This window comes from Aquarana catesbeiana, linkage group LG06, assembly GCF_042186555.1.
Source record: "Aquarana catesbeiana isolate 2022-GZ linkage group LG06, ASM4218655v1, whole genome shotgun sequence".
In the NCBI taxonomy this organism is placed as follows: domain Eukaryota; kingdom Metazoa; phylum Chordata; class Amphibia; order Anura; family Ranidae; genus Aquarana; species Aquarana catesbeiana.
The window spans coordinates 380,298,336-380,314,784 of NC_133329.1; the positions used below are offsets into that span (position 1 = coordinate 380,298,336).

General features: G+C 50.2%; 1 protein-coding gene across 1 annotated transcript in view; it reads right to left on the reverse strand.

Moving 5' to 3' along the window:
• Positions 1–16,185, reverse strand: part of SPOPL (speckle type BTB/POZ protein like) — a 76,643-nt gene extending 60,458 nt beyond the window's left edge. The window contains exon 1 of the mRNA XM_073634244.1: positions 15,841–16,185. Coding sequence (XP_073490345.1) covers positions 15,841–15,921 — 81 coding nt within the window. The 5' untranslated portion in view covers positions 15,922–16,185. The remainder of the gene's footprint in view (positions 1–15,840) is intronic.
• Between the last annotated feature and the right edge of the window lie 264 nt (positions 16,186–16,449).

Consider the following 16,449-nt stretch of genomic DNA (forward strand, 5'->3'; position numbering starts at 1 on the left):
GTCCCGTACACACGGTCAGATTTTCCGACGGAAAATGTGTGATAGGACCTTGTTGTCGGAAATTCCAACCGTGTGTGGGCTCCATCACACATTTTCCATCGGATTTTCCGACACACAAAGTTTGAGAGCAGGCTATAAAATTTTCCGACAACAAAATCCGTTGTCGGAATTTCCGATCGTGTGTACACAAATCCGACGCACACAGTGCCACGCATGCTCAGAATAAATAAAGAGATGAAAGCTATTGGCTACTGCCCCGTTTATAGTCCTGACGTACGTGTTTTACGTCACCGCGTTCAGAATGAACGGATTTTCCGACAACTTTGTGTGACCGTGTGTATCAGGGGATGATGAAGTCACGTGGGTCGTGACGTCACGCGTAGGGACGGGACAGGCACTCTATGTTTGATTTGTATTACGAGCTCGCCGCTCGTCGGATCTCCGCCCAGTAATTTTGCTTTTAATGTGAGTATTTGTGGATTTTAATAAAATTTGAATCTTTGCCAAACAATATTACACCATTGTGGGATCTTCCTTTTGGTTTCTATCCTGGTGACCCCGGAACACTACTTGAAAAGACATCTGTCCGTAGAGGAGACAAGCCATGATAGGATTATACCACTACCGCCCCCACTGCTGGTTGATTCCATGGTCTTACCAACTAAAGGCTGCCATGCCTAAAATTGGCTAAACGCGAGTACCCCATTACCCCCAGGTAAGGGGCCACTGCCCACCATTGTGTGCCGTGCTGCATGAAGAAAAACTATCACTACTATATTTAGTCACGTATATCGGCATCAAGCGGATCACTTTTATACACTATTTTTTGGACTTTATGCTGATTATTATTTGATGGATCACTGTTTTATGCACACTCATCAGTGGACCATATTGGTTTTAATAGTACACGGTCTTATACAAACCGTCACATATATTACGTATGTATGAGCACTATTCACGTTTATTTATACACCCGTTTGCTGCGTGTTTAGTGGTATTAGGTGCATACAAGTTCAGTCAGAGACTGCTATGCTATTTTTGGATTTTACCATTTTTTTTTTTTTTTTTTTTTTGCATAAGGGTGATATTATCAGTTATTATATGTTCTTATGAGCGCTAGTCACTTGTGTATACACTTGTATTATATGCGCCTGGCTATGATCTTCAGCCAACACTGCTATTAGTAATCTGTTTAGAGGCTACTATATCATGTTATATTTATTATTTGTATTCTATAGTCACTAATGGTTATTGTCACAACACACACAGTGAGATCTTTTTACACATATTGAGAGTATTAGCGCAGCACCACACTCTTATTTATTTACCTTTCCAATTAGGGGCAAGCTGTACCCTACTCGGTGCAGGCGGCTTTTCCTGATTTTATATTGTATACTTTTATACTCTATATATATTTTCATTCCCCTTCCTCCATATATGATAGCGCAGGAATACCTCCTATTTTTCTTTTTACCGAGATCGGTGATGCGGTGTGTCGGACTGACATGGCACACCACAGATCGGCGCGAGATTGCGGCTTATCCTGCTGGACGTCACATGACGTGCAGTCAGGATAACTGAACCACCGTCCGGCAGGAAGTGGTTAATGGCTGTGTGTTGAGTGTTCTTGAGGGGACAGCAAATTTACACTGTTATGCCACGTACACACGGTCGGACTTTTCGTCGGACTTTCTGAATGAACGGACTTGCCTACACACAATCCACCAAAGTCCGTCGAATTCGTACGTGATGACGTACGACCGGACTAATACAAGGAAGTTGATAGCCAGTAACCAATACCTGCCCTAGCGTGGCTTTTTGTCCGTCGAACTAGCATACAGACGAGCGGACTTTTCGACCGGACTCGATTTCGACGGATTGATTTAAAACATGTTTCAAATCTAAGTCCGTCCAACTTTTGAGAAAACAAAGTCCGCTGGAGCCCACACACGATCGAATTGTCCGACGAAATCACGTCCGCCGGGCAAAGTCTGCCGTAAAGTCCGCTCGTGTGTACGCGGCATTATACAAGCTGCACACTCACTATTTTATAGTGTAGCAAAGTGTCATTTCTTCAGTGTTGTCACATGAAAAGATAATAAAATATTTACAATGTGAGCGGTGAAAAAAAAAAATTCATACATACATACATATACACACACACACATATAAAACCGTAGGACCGAAACAACTAATCAATTAATCGACAACTAATCGATCATAAAATTAATTGATTACTATTTTCATAATCGATTAATCGGCCAGTAACATATTGGGGTTAAAAAACTAAAATGAGCCCTTTATAGTACAAAAAGAGCAAATAATCGCTACTGTAAGTATTACTTTCACTGTTCCACGGTAAAAAAATTAAGCCCTACAGTAGCAATTTGCTCTTTTTGTACTATAGAGGGTTAATTTTTGTTTTTTTTAACCGCATTATTTTACTAAACGTCTTAGGCCTGGTTCACACCTATGTGCTTTTTGCAGAAACGCACTACAGTTCATTTACATGGTTTCCTATGGGTCACGTTCTATGCTTTTTTCAGCCGCTGCGTATTTGGAAAGGGACTTTTTTCAATGCAAAACGGTGCTTTTTTGGTTCAATATACTTTAAACGGAGAAGCTACAGAAAAGCATATAGTGTGTTTTTGCAACAATGTGTTTTTTTTTATCAGCTCAACAAATTGGCCAAAAAAAAAAAATCATTGAAAAAAAATGCAAAAACGCAAATCGCAGCAAAATCACGTTTGCAAAAATCAAAATGCACAGCAAACATCACTGCAGAAACAGATCAAGAATATTCACATGAAAAATCTTTGTACATTCACTGAATGAAAGAATGTTGTTTGAAAATTTCACTTGCTTTTAACATTCGGGTTTTAAAAAGAATGTAATTTCTGAACGAAAACCACAAACACTGTCTGAAAATTCCTTTGACCAAGCAGTTTTCTATTATTTCTAAATTTTCCCGTCACTGTGGTTGAAAACAAACGTCGATTTGACTCCACTAACGATTAGAAAATCGAACGAACGTTCTTAAAATTAAATATTTTTTTGAAGTAAGACATTGTATATTATATGATGGCCATACAAAAACAATTTCTGTTTGAAAATCTGCAAAACAGTCTTTAACTTTTTTTTTTTTCTTTAAATAAAAAAAAAAATGTATCTCTGAGTCTGATGATATTTACCAGCTTCAACCTCCAATAGTATATACTGTATATCTCTTCTGTCTGTTATTCTCAGAGTGAATTAGAGATTTTGCTCCCTAACCATATAGTTGGTTATTTATATTTACCACTGCATGGTAATTGCCTTTTTTAAACTTTACATATTAACTAAATTATACACCACACTTTTTTTTTTTTTAAGGTTATTAACAATAATCATCCAACTAATCGATTTTGAAAATAATCATTAGTTGCAGCCCTATAAAATTATATTATTTTTTTTTATTATTATTATTTACATTTTTTTTTTTAGGATTGGCTTACACGGGCACCGGAAGTGACGTCAGGCCATGAGCTCGCTGCTGGTTTTTATCTCGTTTTTTACCCGTTTCACTATGCGAGTATTTTTAAACCTGCAAACTCAAACAAATATCTGTGATTACATACTTCACGATTTGAAGTATGTATCCTTTTTACTCTATGTTCATGGACCTGGGAGACTGTCCACTGTCACTGAGGCATATAGAGATAACCTATCATTATATATGAAGACTATACATCAGGCTACCAAGGTATATTAGGGTATCTAGTCCATTGACGCTTTACATGGCCTCTACCACACAAGAGGAACATCAGGTGCAAGGCATTGGAGGATTTACTGACCACCACCATTTGTTGCTGTTACCTTAGTGCCAGTTCACACAGGGGCGACTTGTCAGGCGACCTAGTCGCCTGACAAGTCGCCTCCCGTTCTGTACAATGGAACCGTTCTAATAGGAGCGACGCAAGTCGCTCCGACTAAGAGCCCTTGCACACTGGGGCGGTTTGCAGGCGCTATTGCGCTAATAATAGCGCCTGCAAACCGCCCCGAAAGTGCCGCTGCATGTATTCCTGTGTGAAAGCCCCGAGGGCTTGCACACTGGAGCGATGCGCTGGCAGGACGGTAATAAAAGTCCTGCTAGCAGCATCTTCGGAGCGGTGAAGGAGCGGTGTGTATACCGCTCCTTTACCACTCCTGCCCATTGAAATCAATGGGACGGCGCGGCTATACCGCCGGCAATGCGCCTCTGCAGAGGCGCTTTGCGGTGGTTTTTAACCCTTTCTTGGCCGCTAGCGGGGGGTAAAACCGCCCCGCTAGCGGCCGCATACCGACGGTAAAACGCCGCTATTAATAGCGGCGTTTTACCGCCGACGCCGCCTCCGCCCCAGTGTGCAAGGGCTCTTAGAAAAAGGTTCCTGTACTTCTTTTGGGGCGACTTGAGGCGACTTGCATAGACTTCTATACAGAAGTCGTTTTGCAAGTCGCCGTGGATGTCGTGTGCAGGTCGCCTCGGTGAGGCGACCTGCAAGTCGTGCCGCCCCTAGTGTGAACCGAGCCTTACAGCGGCAAGCTAAGTTAGCCACTGCACACCTGAGTCGTTTATCCACTTCAGCCCCGGACCATTTGGCTGGCCAAAGACCAGAGCACTTTTTGCGATTTGGCATTGCGTCGCTTTAACTGACAATTGTGCAGTCGTGCGACGTGGCCCCCAAACCAAATCAATGTCCTTTTTTCCCCACAAATAAAGCTTTCTTTTGGTGGTATTTGATCACCTTTGCGGTTTTTATTTTTTGTGCTATAAACAAAAATAGAGCGACAATTTTGAAAAAAAAAAAGCAATATTTTTTACTATAATAAATAACCCCCCAAAAATATATTTAAAAAATTTTTTTTTCCTCAGTTTAGGCCGATATGTATTCTTCTACATATTTTTAGTAAAAAAAAAAAAAAAAAAAAATCGCAATAAGCGTTTATCGATTGGTTTGCGCAAAGGTTATAGCGTCTACAAAATAGGGGATAGTTTTATGGCATTTTTATTAATCATTATTTTTTGGCGGCAATCAGCAATTTTGTATCGTGACTGCGACATTATGGCGGACACATCGGACACTTTTGGCGCTGTTTTGGGACCATTCACATTTATACAGCGATCAGTGCTATAAAAATGCATTGATTACTGTGTAAATGACACTGGTAGTGAAGGGGTTAACCAGGAGGGGGCGCTGAAGGGATTAAGTGTGCCCTAGGGATGTGTTTTAACTGTAGGGGGGGCGGGGCTATGTGTGTCACGACACTGATCACCGCTCTCGATCACAGGGAGCGGTGAGGTGATCAGTGTCCTGTCACTAGGAAGAATGCGGAAATGCTTGTTTACATCAGCATCTCCCCGTTCTTCCTCTTCGTGAGACAATTGTGGATATCCCCGCAGACATAGAGTCCGCAGGACCCGCGATCACACTCACGCGCCCACAATGCCGCATCTTAAAGGCGACGTACAGGTACGTTAATATGCCTGTCCGAGCCATTCTGCCGGTTGGCAAGTGGTTATACACTGAAGAGGATTCACATCACCTACGCACTGAAAGACCGTATTTTCACTGACTGTCACTTGGAGCACTTCACCGCACCTCATTTTTAATTTAATTTTTTGATTTAATTTTTTTCTATTCATGTGCACTGTTGGACTCTACCTCATATTTTGTCAGCATTAGCACCTTTTTATTCTATGCAATTTGAAGGTTATGCGATTATGTAGCAATTTTATGCATTTTATGTATTTTTATACATGTATATATAGCACTTTAATTTAGCACTTTATTTATGGTACTACATTTTTTCACTAGAGCACGACACCATATATTGATTTTTATTTACTTATTGTTAGTGTGGTTTGACCAGTTCGGTGTCTGCTGCAGCCAGCGTTCCGTTGTTTATTTTTGTCCTGGTAGTACGGAGATATTCTTTCCTATTTATACATCTATAGGGAATGTAGACCCTGACACTTTCCTCATTAGAGCCCTGCAGGTGCAGCCACTGATTGATAAATTATGAAATAACTCCCATACAGATTCTCTCTGGACATGGACACAAAACACACAAACAGCTACTTCTTCAGAACAACAAAAGGAAAGAATCTGCAACAAAGTTTTTTGTTTTTTTAATCCTTAATTTTTAAATGCACATAGATCACCCAGAGGAGAATGTTTTTTCTTCAACAAAAGCAGAGTTTCTCATTAAGGAACAATATGATGAATTTAAAGTGTTGAATTGGCCTCCAAACTCTCCAGATCTCAATCCAATCGAGCATCAGTGGAATGTGATGGAAAAACAAGTCCAATCCATGGGGGTCCCACCTCCCAACTTACAGGACTTAAAAAAGTTCTCCTACTGACAGCTTAGTGCCAGATAGACCAACATACCATCAGAGGTCTAGTGGAGTAGAGGATTCTGTGTCTCGATTAGTTATGGTGGGTGGTTAATGTTATGGCTGATCGGTGTACAGGTTAGAAAATAAAATAAAGCAGGGGGGGGGGGTCTGAGGGGGCTCCCAGACCGATGACCGCCCCGGCCCACAGTGCCCCCAAACCAACGACCGCCCCGGCCCACAGTGCCCCCAAACCAACGACCGCCCCGGCCCACAGTGCCCCCAAACCAACGACCGCCCCGGCCCACAGTGCCCCCAAACCAACGACCGCCCCGGCCCACAGTGCCCCCAAACCAACAACCGCCCCGGCCCACAGTGCCCCCAAACCAACAACCGCCCCGGCCCACAGTGCCCCCAAACCAACAACCGCCCCGGCCCACAGTGCCCCCAAACCAACAACCGCCCCGGCCCACAGTGCCCCCAAACCAACAACCGCCCCGGCCCACAGTGCCCCCAAACCAACAACCGCCCCGGCCCACAGTGCCCCCAAACCAACAACCGCCCCGGCCCACAGTGCCCCCAAACCAACAACCGCCCCGGCCCACAGTGCCCCCAAACCAACAACCGCCCCGGCCCACAGTGCCCCCAAACCAACAACCGCCCCGGCCCACAGTGCCCCCAAACCAACAACCGCCCCGGCCCACAGTGCCCCCAAACCAACAACCGCCCCGGCCCACAGTGCCCCCAAACCAACAACCGCCCCGGCCCACAGTGCCCCCAAACCAACAACCGCCCCGGCCCACAGTGCCCCCAAACCAACAACCGCCCCGGCCCACAGTGCCCCCAAACCAACAACCGCCCCGGCCCACAGTGCCCCCAAACCAACAACCGCCCCGGCCCACAGTGCCCCCAAACCAACAACCGCCCCGGCCCACAGTGCCCCCAAACCAACAACCGCCCCGGCCCACAGTGCCCCCAAACCAACAACCGCCCCGGCCCACAGTGCCCCCAAACCAACAACCGCCCCGGCCCACAGTGCCCCCAAACCAACAACCGCCCCGGCCCACAGTGCCCCCAAACCAACAACCGCCCCGGCCCACAGTGCCCCCAAACCAACAACCGCCCCGGCCCACAGTGCCCCCAAACCAACAACCGCCCCGGCCCACAGTGCCCCCAAACCAACAACCGCCCCGGCCCACAGTGCCCCCAAACCAACAACCGCCCCGGCCCACAGTGCCCCCAAACCAACAACCGCCCCGGCCCACAGTGCCCCCAAACCAACAACCGCCCCGGCCCACAGTGCCCCCAAACCAACAACCGCCCCGGCCCACAGTGCCCCCAAACCAACAACCGCCCCGGCCCACAGTGCCCCCAAACCAACAACCGCCCCGGCCCACAGTGCCCCCAAACCAACAACCGCCCCGGCCCACAGTGCCCCCAAACCAACAACCGCCCCGGCCCACAGTGCCCCCAAACCAACAACCGCCCCGGCCCACAGTGCCCCCAAACCAACAACCGCCCCGGCCCACAGTGCCCCCAAACCAACAACCGCCCCGGCCCACAGTGCCCCCAAACCAACAACCGCCCCGGCCCACAGTGCCCCCAAACCAACAACCGCCCCGGCCCACAGTGCCCCCAAACCAACAACCGCCCCGGCCCACAGTGCCCCCAAACCAACAACCGCCCCGGCCCACAGTGCCCCCAAACCAACAACCGCCCCGGCCCACAGTGCCCCCAAACCAACAACCGCCCCGGCCCACAGTGCCCCCAAACCAACAACCGCCCCGGCCCACAGTGCCCCCAAACCAACAACCGCCCCGGCCCACAGTGCCCCCAAACCAACAACCGCCCCGGCCCACAGTGCCCCCAAACCAACAACCGCCCCGGCCCACAGTGCCCCCAAACCAACAACCGCCCCGGCCCACAGTGCCCCCAAACCAACAACCGCCCCGGCCCACAGTGCCCCCAAACCAACAACCGCCCCGGCCCACAGTGCCCCCAAACCAACAACCGCCCCGGCCCACAGTGCCCCCAAACCAACAACCGCCCCGGCCCACAGTGCCCCCAAACCAACAACCGCCCCGGCCCACAGTGCCCCCAAACCAACAACCGCCCCGGCCCACAGTGCCCCCAAACCAACAACCGCCCCGGCCCACAGTGCCCCCAAACCAACAACCGCCCCGGCCCACAGTGCCCCCAAACCAACAACCGCCCCGGCCCACAGTGCCCCCAAACCAACAACCGCCCCGGCCCACAGTGCCCCCAAACCAACAACCGCCCCGGCCCACAGTGCCCCCAAACCAACAACCGCCCCGGCCCACAGTGCCCCCAAACCAACAACCGCCCCGGCCCACAGTGCCCCCAAACCAACAACCGCCCCGGCCCACAGTGCCCCCAAACCAACAACCGCCCCGGCCCACAGTGCCCCCAAACCAACAACCGCCCCGGCCCACAGTGCCCCCAAACCAACAACCGCCCCGGCCCACAGTGCCCCCAAACCAACAACCGCCCCGGCCCACAGTGCCCCCAAACCAACAACCGCCCCGGCCCACAGTGCCCCCAAACCAACAACCGCCCCGGCCCACAGTGCCCCCAAACCAACAACCGCCCCGGCCCACAGTGCCCCCAAACCAACAACCGCCCCGGCCCACAGTGCCCCCAAACCAACAACCGCCCCGGCCCACAGTGCCCCCAAACCAACAACCGCCCCGGCCCACAGTGCCCCCAAACCAACAACCGCCCCGGCCCACAGTGCCCCCAAACCAACAACCGCCCCGGCCCACAGTGCCCCCAAACCAACAACCGCCCCGGCCCACAGTGCCCCCAAACCAACAACCGCCCCGGCCCACAGTGCCCCCAAACCAACAACCGCCCCGGCCCACAGTGCCCCCAAACCAACAACCGCCCCGGCCCACAGTGCCCCCAAACCAACAACCGCCCCGGCCCACAGTGCCCCCAAACCAACAACCGCCCCGGCCCACAGTGCCCCCAAACCAACAACCGCCCCGGCCCACAGTGCCCCCAAACCAACAACCGCCCCGGCCCACAGTGCCCCCAAACCAACAACCGCCCCGGCCCACAGTGCCCCCAAACCAACAACCGCCCCGGCCCACAGTGCCCCCAAACCAACAACCGCCCCGGCCCACAGTGCCCCCAAACCAACAACCGCCCCGGCCCACAGTGCCCCCAAACCAACAACCGCCCCGGCCCACAGTGCCCCCAAACCAACAACCGCCCCGGCCCACAGTGCCCCCAAACCAACAACCGCCCCGGCCCACAGTGCCCCCAAACCAACAACCGCCCCGGCCCACAGTGCCCCCAAACCAACAACCGCCCCGGCCCACAGTGCCCCCAAACCAACAACCGCCCCGGCCCACAGTGCCCCCAAACCAACAACCGCCCCGGCCCACAGTGCCCCCAAACCAACAACCGCCCCGGCCCACAGTGCCCCCAAACCAACAACCGCCCCGGCCCACAGTGCCCCCAAACCAACAACCGCCCCGGCCCACAGTGCCCCCAAACCAACAACCGCCCCGGCCCACAGTACCCCCAAACCAACAACCGCCCCGGCCCACAGTACCCCCAAACCAACAACCGCCCCGGCCCACAGTACCCCCAAACCAACAACCGCCCCGGCCCACAGTACCCCCAAACCAACAACCGCCCCGGCCCACAGTACCCCCAAACCAACAACCGCCCCGGCCCACAGTACCCCCAAACCAACAACCGCCCCGGCCCACAGTACCCCCAAACCAACAACCGCCCCGGCCCACAGTACCCCCAAACCAACAACCGCCCCGGCCCACAGTACCCCCAAACCAACAACCGCCCCGGCCCACAGTACCCCCAAACCAACAACCGCCCCGGCCCACAGTACCCCCAAACCAACAACCGCCCCGGCCCACAGTACCCCCAAACCAACAACCGCCCCGGCCCACAGTACCCCCAAACCAACAACCGCCCCGGCCCACAGTACCCCCAAACCAACAACCGCCCCGGCCCACAGTACCCCCAAACCAACAACCGGCCCGGCCCACAGTACCCCCAAACCAACAACCGCCCCGGCCCACAGTGCCCCCAAACCAACAACCGCCCCGGCCCACAGTGCCCCCAAACCAACAACCGCCCCGGCCCACAGTGCCCCCAAACCAACAACCGCCCCGGCCCACAGTACCCCCAAACCAACAACCGCCCCGGCCCACAGTACCCCCAAACCAACAACCGCCCCGGCCCACAGTACCCCCAAACCAACAACCGCCCCGGCCCACAGTACCCCCAAACCAACAACCGCCTCGGCCCACAGTACCCCCAAACCAACAACCGCCTCGGCCCACAGTACCCCCAAACCAACAACCGCCTCGGCCCACAGTACCCCCAAACCAACAACCGCCCCGGCCCACAGTACCCCCAAACCAACCACCGCCCCGGCCCACAGTACCCCCAAACCAACAACTGCCTCGGCCCACAGTACCCCCAAACCAAACGACCGCCTTGGCCCACAGTACCCCCAGACCGATGACCGCCCCATAGTACCCCTGAACCAACAACCACCTTACAGTATTTAAACCTTTACTCCAGTACCCCTTGGTGTAAGGCTTACCCACTGCAGAGCAAGAACGACCCATGAAAAAAATAAAAATGATAAAAAGTCTGAGAGGGCTTCGGGATGCAACAAATGAAATTCAGATGGAACGCCAGTGGAAAGCAGAGGAAATCATTTTCTTTTTCCATCACATATTTTGTTTAATTTCAACCAATAGAGCCAACTACACATACAATCAAAACGTGATAAAACCACACACTCTGCAATTCCCCTGAAAACAAGCCAAAATGTCCTATTATATGGATATAGTAGTAGTACTGGGGGAGGGGGAAATTATATAGTGTCAGTTTGCACAGCGCTTTACAATATAGGCCTCATTCACACGGGTGTACTAAAGCATTCTCCCATGGGAAGGACTGTTTTTGACTACAGAGCATAGACAGGAGTCCCGTGCATCTGTGTGCAGACAGTCCCATTCATGTCTATAGGGACATAGCGGCAGCACAGACACAGCACTGGTCTCAATCTGCCACCTATGCTGCGAGGTGCGTGTCCCCCAACTCACACCGCTTTCAGGTTTAATACCGCTTTAAAAAAAAAAGAGAGACAGGAGGGATCAGTGGGCTCCACCCGTGAGAGCTTACAATCTAAAGGGGATGTGCAAGTGATACAACAAGTGATAACTGTGTGCAGATCAGTTGATGGAGAAAGTAAAAGTCCCCTTGATAGGTGGAGATGGAATTGGCTTCCCTGAAGGGACGAGTTTTCAGGGATCACCTAAGAAGACAGATTAAGAGGTAGTAAACCCGACTGGGGTGGAGTGTATTATTATAGCTCTAGTAGTAGGAGGAGTATTAGTATAAATTATATTATAGAGTTTTTAGGGGGGTGTATTATGTTAGCAGTATTGGGGAGATAGGTGTGATATTACTATAGTATGATAAGCAGGCTCCTAGTAACTGGGTGTAGTATTATTACAGTGAGTAGTAGACGGGGTCTTCCAGTCACCTCGCTGTAGTATTATAGCAAGAGGTTTCTGGGGAATATGATATCTGGTTACCTGGGTTTATTATAATTCTAGTATGAAGTTTTGGGGTGTAGATGGAGGGTCTCCCCGTAACCTGGGTGTAGTAGGGGAGTATGACATACAGGTTTCCTCATTACCTGAGTGCAGTATCAGCAGGGAGTATAAGGGGGTTCTGCTCATTACCAGGGTATAGGATTAGAGTATGGGGGTATCCCTATTACCTGGGTGTGGTATCATAGTATGGGGGTCTACTCATTACTTACATGTGTAGTAGGAAAGTATGATATGGGGGATTCTGCTCATTACCTGGAGTGTTGTATTCGGGAGTATATGGGTCTCCCAATTACCAGGGTGTAATATTATAGTATACAGTATGATATATTGAGGGGGGGGGGGGCAGTATGATATGGAGGACTCAAGCTCATGAGCCATGTGTAGTAGGGGAGAATTATATGGGGGGCTTCCTATTATCTTAGGGGGTTATTTACTAAAGGCAAATCCACTTTGCACTGAAAGTACACTTGGAAGTGCAGTCGTTCTAAATCTAAGGGGTAGATCTGAAATGAGGGGAAGCTCTGCTGATTTTATCATCCAATCATGTGCAAGCTAAAATGCTGTTTATTTTCCTTGCATGTCCCCCTCAGATCTACAGTGACTGCACCTCCAAGTGCACTTGTAGTGCAAAGTGGATTTTCCTTTAGTAAATAACCCCCCTTAGTGTAGTATAATAATACAGTGGGATCTCACTATAACCTGGGGGGAGTAATAGTAGGAGAGTATATTATTGGGGGGGGGTACCATTATCTGGGTGTAGTGGGGGACTTTAATGTTGGGTGGGATGTACGATATGGGGGTCTCCCCATTTCCTAGGGCTAGAAGTAGGGGAGTATACTATGGGGAGTGTATGATATGGATGTGGAAGGGTCTCCCCATTACCTGGGTGTAGTAGGGGAGTATAATACTGTGAGGTTCTTCTATAAAGTGGGGGTAATAGTAGTAGGGGATTTTTGAGGGGGGGGGAGGTCCCTATATACTAGAAGTAGTAGAAGGGGAGTATACTATGAGGAGAGAATGATGTGGAAGGGTCACCCCATTACCTGGGTGTAGTAGTAGGGGTGCAGTATATGTTGGGGGGACGGATTGATATTGAAGTCTCCTTATTTTCTGGACGTAGCAGTAATAAGCGAGTATGGGATTGGGGGGGAGGGGGGCGCGATCTCACTATTACTTGGGTGTGGTAGGGGGGTATAATATTGGGGGGATTGATATTGGAGTCTCCCTATTATCTGTGTGTAGTAGGGGAGTATAATACAGTGGGGTCTTACTGGGAACTTGAAGTACTAGTGGGGAAGTATATTATTGGGGGGTGGGGGTCTCCCCTTTACCTGGGTGTAGTAGTAGAGAAGTATAATATGGGGGGTCTCCCCATTATCTAGGTGTAGTAGTAGAGAAGTATAATATGGGGGGTCTCCCCATTATCTAGGTGTAGTAGTAGAGAAGTATAATATGGGGGTCTCCCCATTATCTAGGTGTAGTAGTAGAGAAGTATAATATGGGGGGGGGGGTCTACCCATTACCTGGGTGTATTAGTAGAGAAGTATAATATGGGGGGAAGGTCTCCTCTTTACCTAGGTGTAGTAGAAGTATAATATTGGGGGGTCTCCCCATTATCTAGGTGTAGTAGTAGAGAAGTATAATATTGGGGGGGGTCTCCCCTTTACCTGGGTGTAGTAGAGAAGCATAATATTGGGGGGTCTCTCCCCTTTACCTGGGTGTAGTAGTAGAGAAGTATAATATTGGGGGGTCTCCCCTTTACCTGGGTGTAGTAGTAGTAGAAGTATAATATGGGGGGTCTCCTCTTTACCTGGGTGTATTAGTAGAGAAGTATAATATGGGGGGGGGCCTCCTCTTTACCTAGGTGTAGTAGAAGTATAATATTGGGGGGTCTCCACTTTATCTAGGTGTAGTAGTAGAGAAGTATAATATGGGGGGGTCTCCTCTTTACCTAGGTGTAGTAGAAGTATAATATTGGGGGGTCTCCCCATTATCTAGGTGTAGTAGTAGAGAAGTATAATATGGGGGGAAGGTCTCCTCTTTACCTAGGTGTAGTAGAAGTATAATATTGGGGGGTCTCCCCATTATCTAGGTGTAGTAGTAGAGAAGTATAATACTGGGGGGATCTCCCCTTTACCTAGGTGTAGTAGAGAAGTATAATATTGGGGGGGGGTCTCCCCTTTACCTGGGTGTAGTAGAGAAGCATAATATTGGGGGGTCTCCCCATTATCTAGGTGTAGTAGAGAAGTATAATATTGGGGGGGGGGGGTCTCCCCTTTACCTGGGTGTAGTAGAGAAGCATAATATTGGGGGGTCTCCCCATTATCTAGGTGTAGTAGAGAAGTATAATATTGGGGGGTCTCCCCATTATCTAGGTGTAGTAGTAGAGAAGTATAATATTGGGGGGTCTCCCCTTTACCTGGGTGTAGTAGTAGAGAAGTATAATATTGGGGGGTCTCCCCTTTACCTGGGTGTAGTAGAGTAGTATATTATTGGGGGAGTCTCCCCTTTATCTAGGTGTAGTAGTAGAGAAGTATAATATTGGGGGGGTCTCCCCTTTATCTAGGTGTAGTAGAAGTATAATATTGGGGGGTCTCCCCTTTATCTAGGTGTAGTAGTAGAGAAGTATAATATTGGGGGGGGGTCTCCCCTTTATCTAGGTGTAGTAGAAGTATAATATTGGGGGGGTCTCCCCTTTATCTAGGTGTAGTAGTAGGGAAGTATAATATTGGGGGGTCTCCCCATTACCTAGGTGTAGTAGAAGTATAATATTGGGGGGTCTCTCCCCTTTACCTGGGTGTAGTAGTAGGGAAGTATAATATTGGGGGGTCTCCCCATTACCTAGGTGTAGTAGAAGTATAATTTGGGGGGTCTCCCCTTTACCTGGGTGTAGTAGAAGTATAATTTGGGGGGTCTCCCCTTTACCTGGGTGTAGTAGAGAAGTATAATATTGGGGGGTCTCCCCTTTATCTAGGTGTAGTAGTAGAGAAGTATAATATTGGGGGGTCTCCCCTTTATCTAGGTGTAGTAGTAGAGAAGTATAATATTGGGGGGGGTCTCCCCTTTATCTAGGTGTAGTAGAAGTATAATATTGGGGGGGTCTCCCCTTTATCTAGGTGTAGTAGAAGTATAATATTGGGGGGGTCTCCCCTTTATCTAGGTGTAGTAGTAGGGAAGTATAATATTGGGGGGTCTCCCCATTACCTAGGTGTAGTAGAAGTATAATATTGGGGGGGTCTCTCCCCTTTACCTGGGTGTAGTAGTAGGGAAGTATAATATTGGGGGGGTCTCCCCATTACCTAGGTGTAGTAGAAGTATAATTTGGGGGGTCTCCCCTTTACCTGGGTGTAGTAGAAGTATAATTTGGGGGGTCTCCCCTTTACCTGGGTGTAGTAGAGAAGTATAATATTGGGGGGTCTCCCCTTTACCTAGGTGTAGTAGAAGTATAATATTGGGGGGTCTCCCCTTTACCTGGGTGTAGTAGAAGTATAATATTGGGGGGGTCTCCCCTTTACCTGGGTGTAGTAGAAGTATAATTTGGGGGGGTCTCCCCGTTACCTAGGTGTAGTAGAAGTATAATATTGGGGGGTCTCCCCATTACCTAGGTGTAGTAGAAGTATAATATTGGGGGGTCTCCCCATTACCTAGGTGTAGTAGAAGTATAATATTGGGGGGTCTCCCCATTACCTAGGTGTAGTAGAAGTATAATTTGGGGGGTCTCCCCTTTACCTGGGTGTAGTAGAAGTATAATATTGGGGGGGTCTCCCCTTTACCTGGGTGTAGTAGAAGTATAATTTGGGGGGGTCTCCCCATTACCTAGGTGTAGTAGAAGTATAATATTGGGGGGGGTCTCCCCTTTACCTGGGTGTAACACCAGTTCTCAGCCACAGGTCCTCCGGCCGCCATGTGAGCGGAAGGGGGCGCTGTGGACCCGACAGACATGGCGCCTCCTATCGGAGATCAGGCGCAGCGCACACAGTCCTGGCTCTCCGTGCCGGGGGGCTGTCAGTCCCGGCACTCCATGGCTCCATGGGCAAGCCTCGGCACACGCGGGCTCCGGGAAGGTCACATAATGCAGCCGGGACGTGTCCGGCCACTTTCCGGCTTTTCCGCCGTTACTCCTACCCAGCTGAGTACCGGCACTTCACAGGATTCTCCGTACACTCCGCGCATGCGCCGCCCAACTCTCATCCCGCCGGGTCTCCCTGTTGACGCGAGATGTCAGAGCGCAGGCGCCCTGGGGGTGCGGAGGGGGTAGGGTCAGGAGGGGAACGGAGCTTGCGCACTGAAACAGAGCTGTCAGAAAGCTGACAGTGTGCGCATGCGCGGAAGCTGCAGTGTATGTTACGGTTGCAGCAGGCTGAGTTTTATGGGCTCATCACGTGCAACATGTTTCTCTCACTGAGGGAAAATAGCCTATTAATACAATATAATGCCTATTAAATGTTTATGTGCTTTTATTTGTATTCA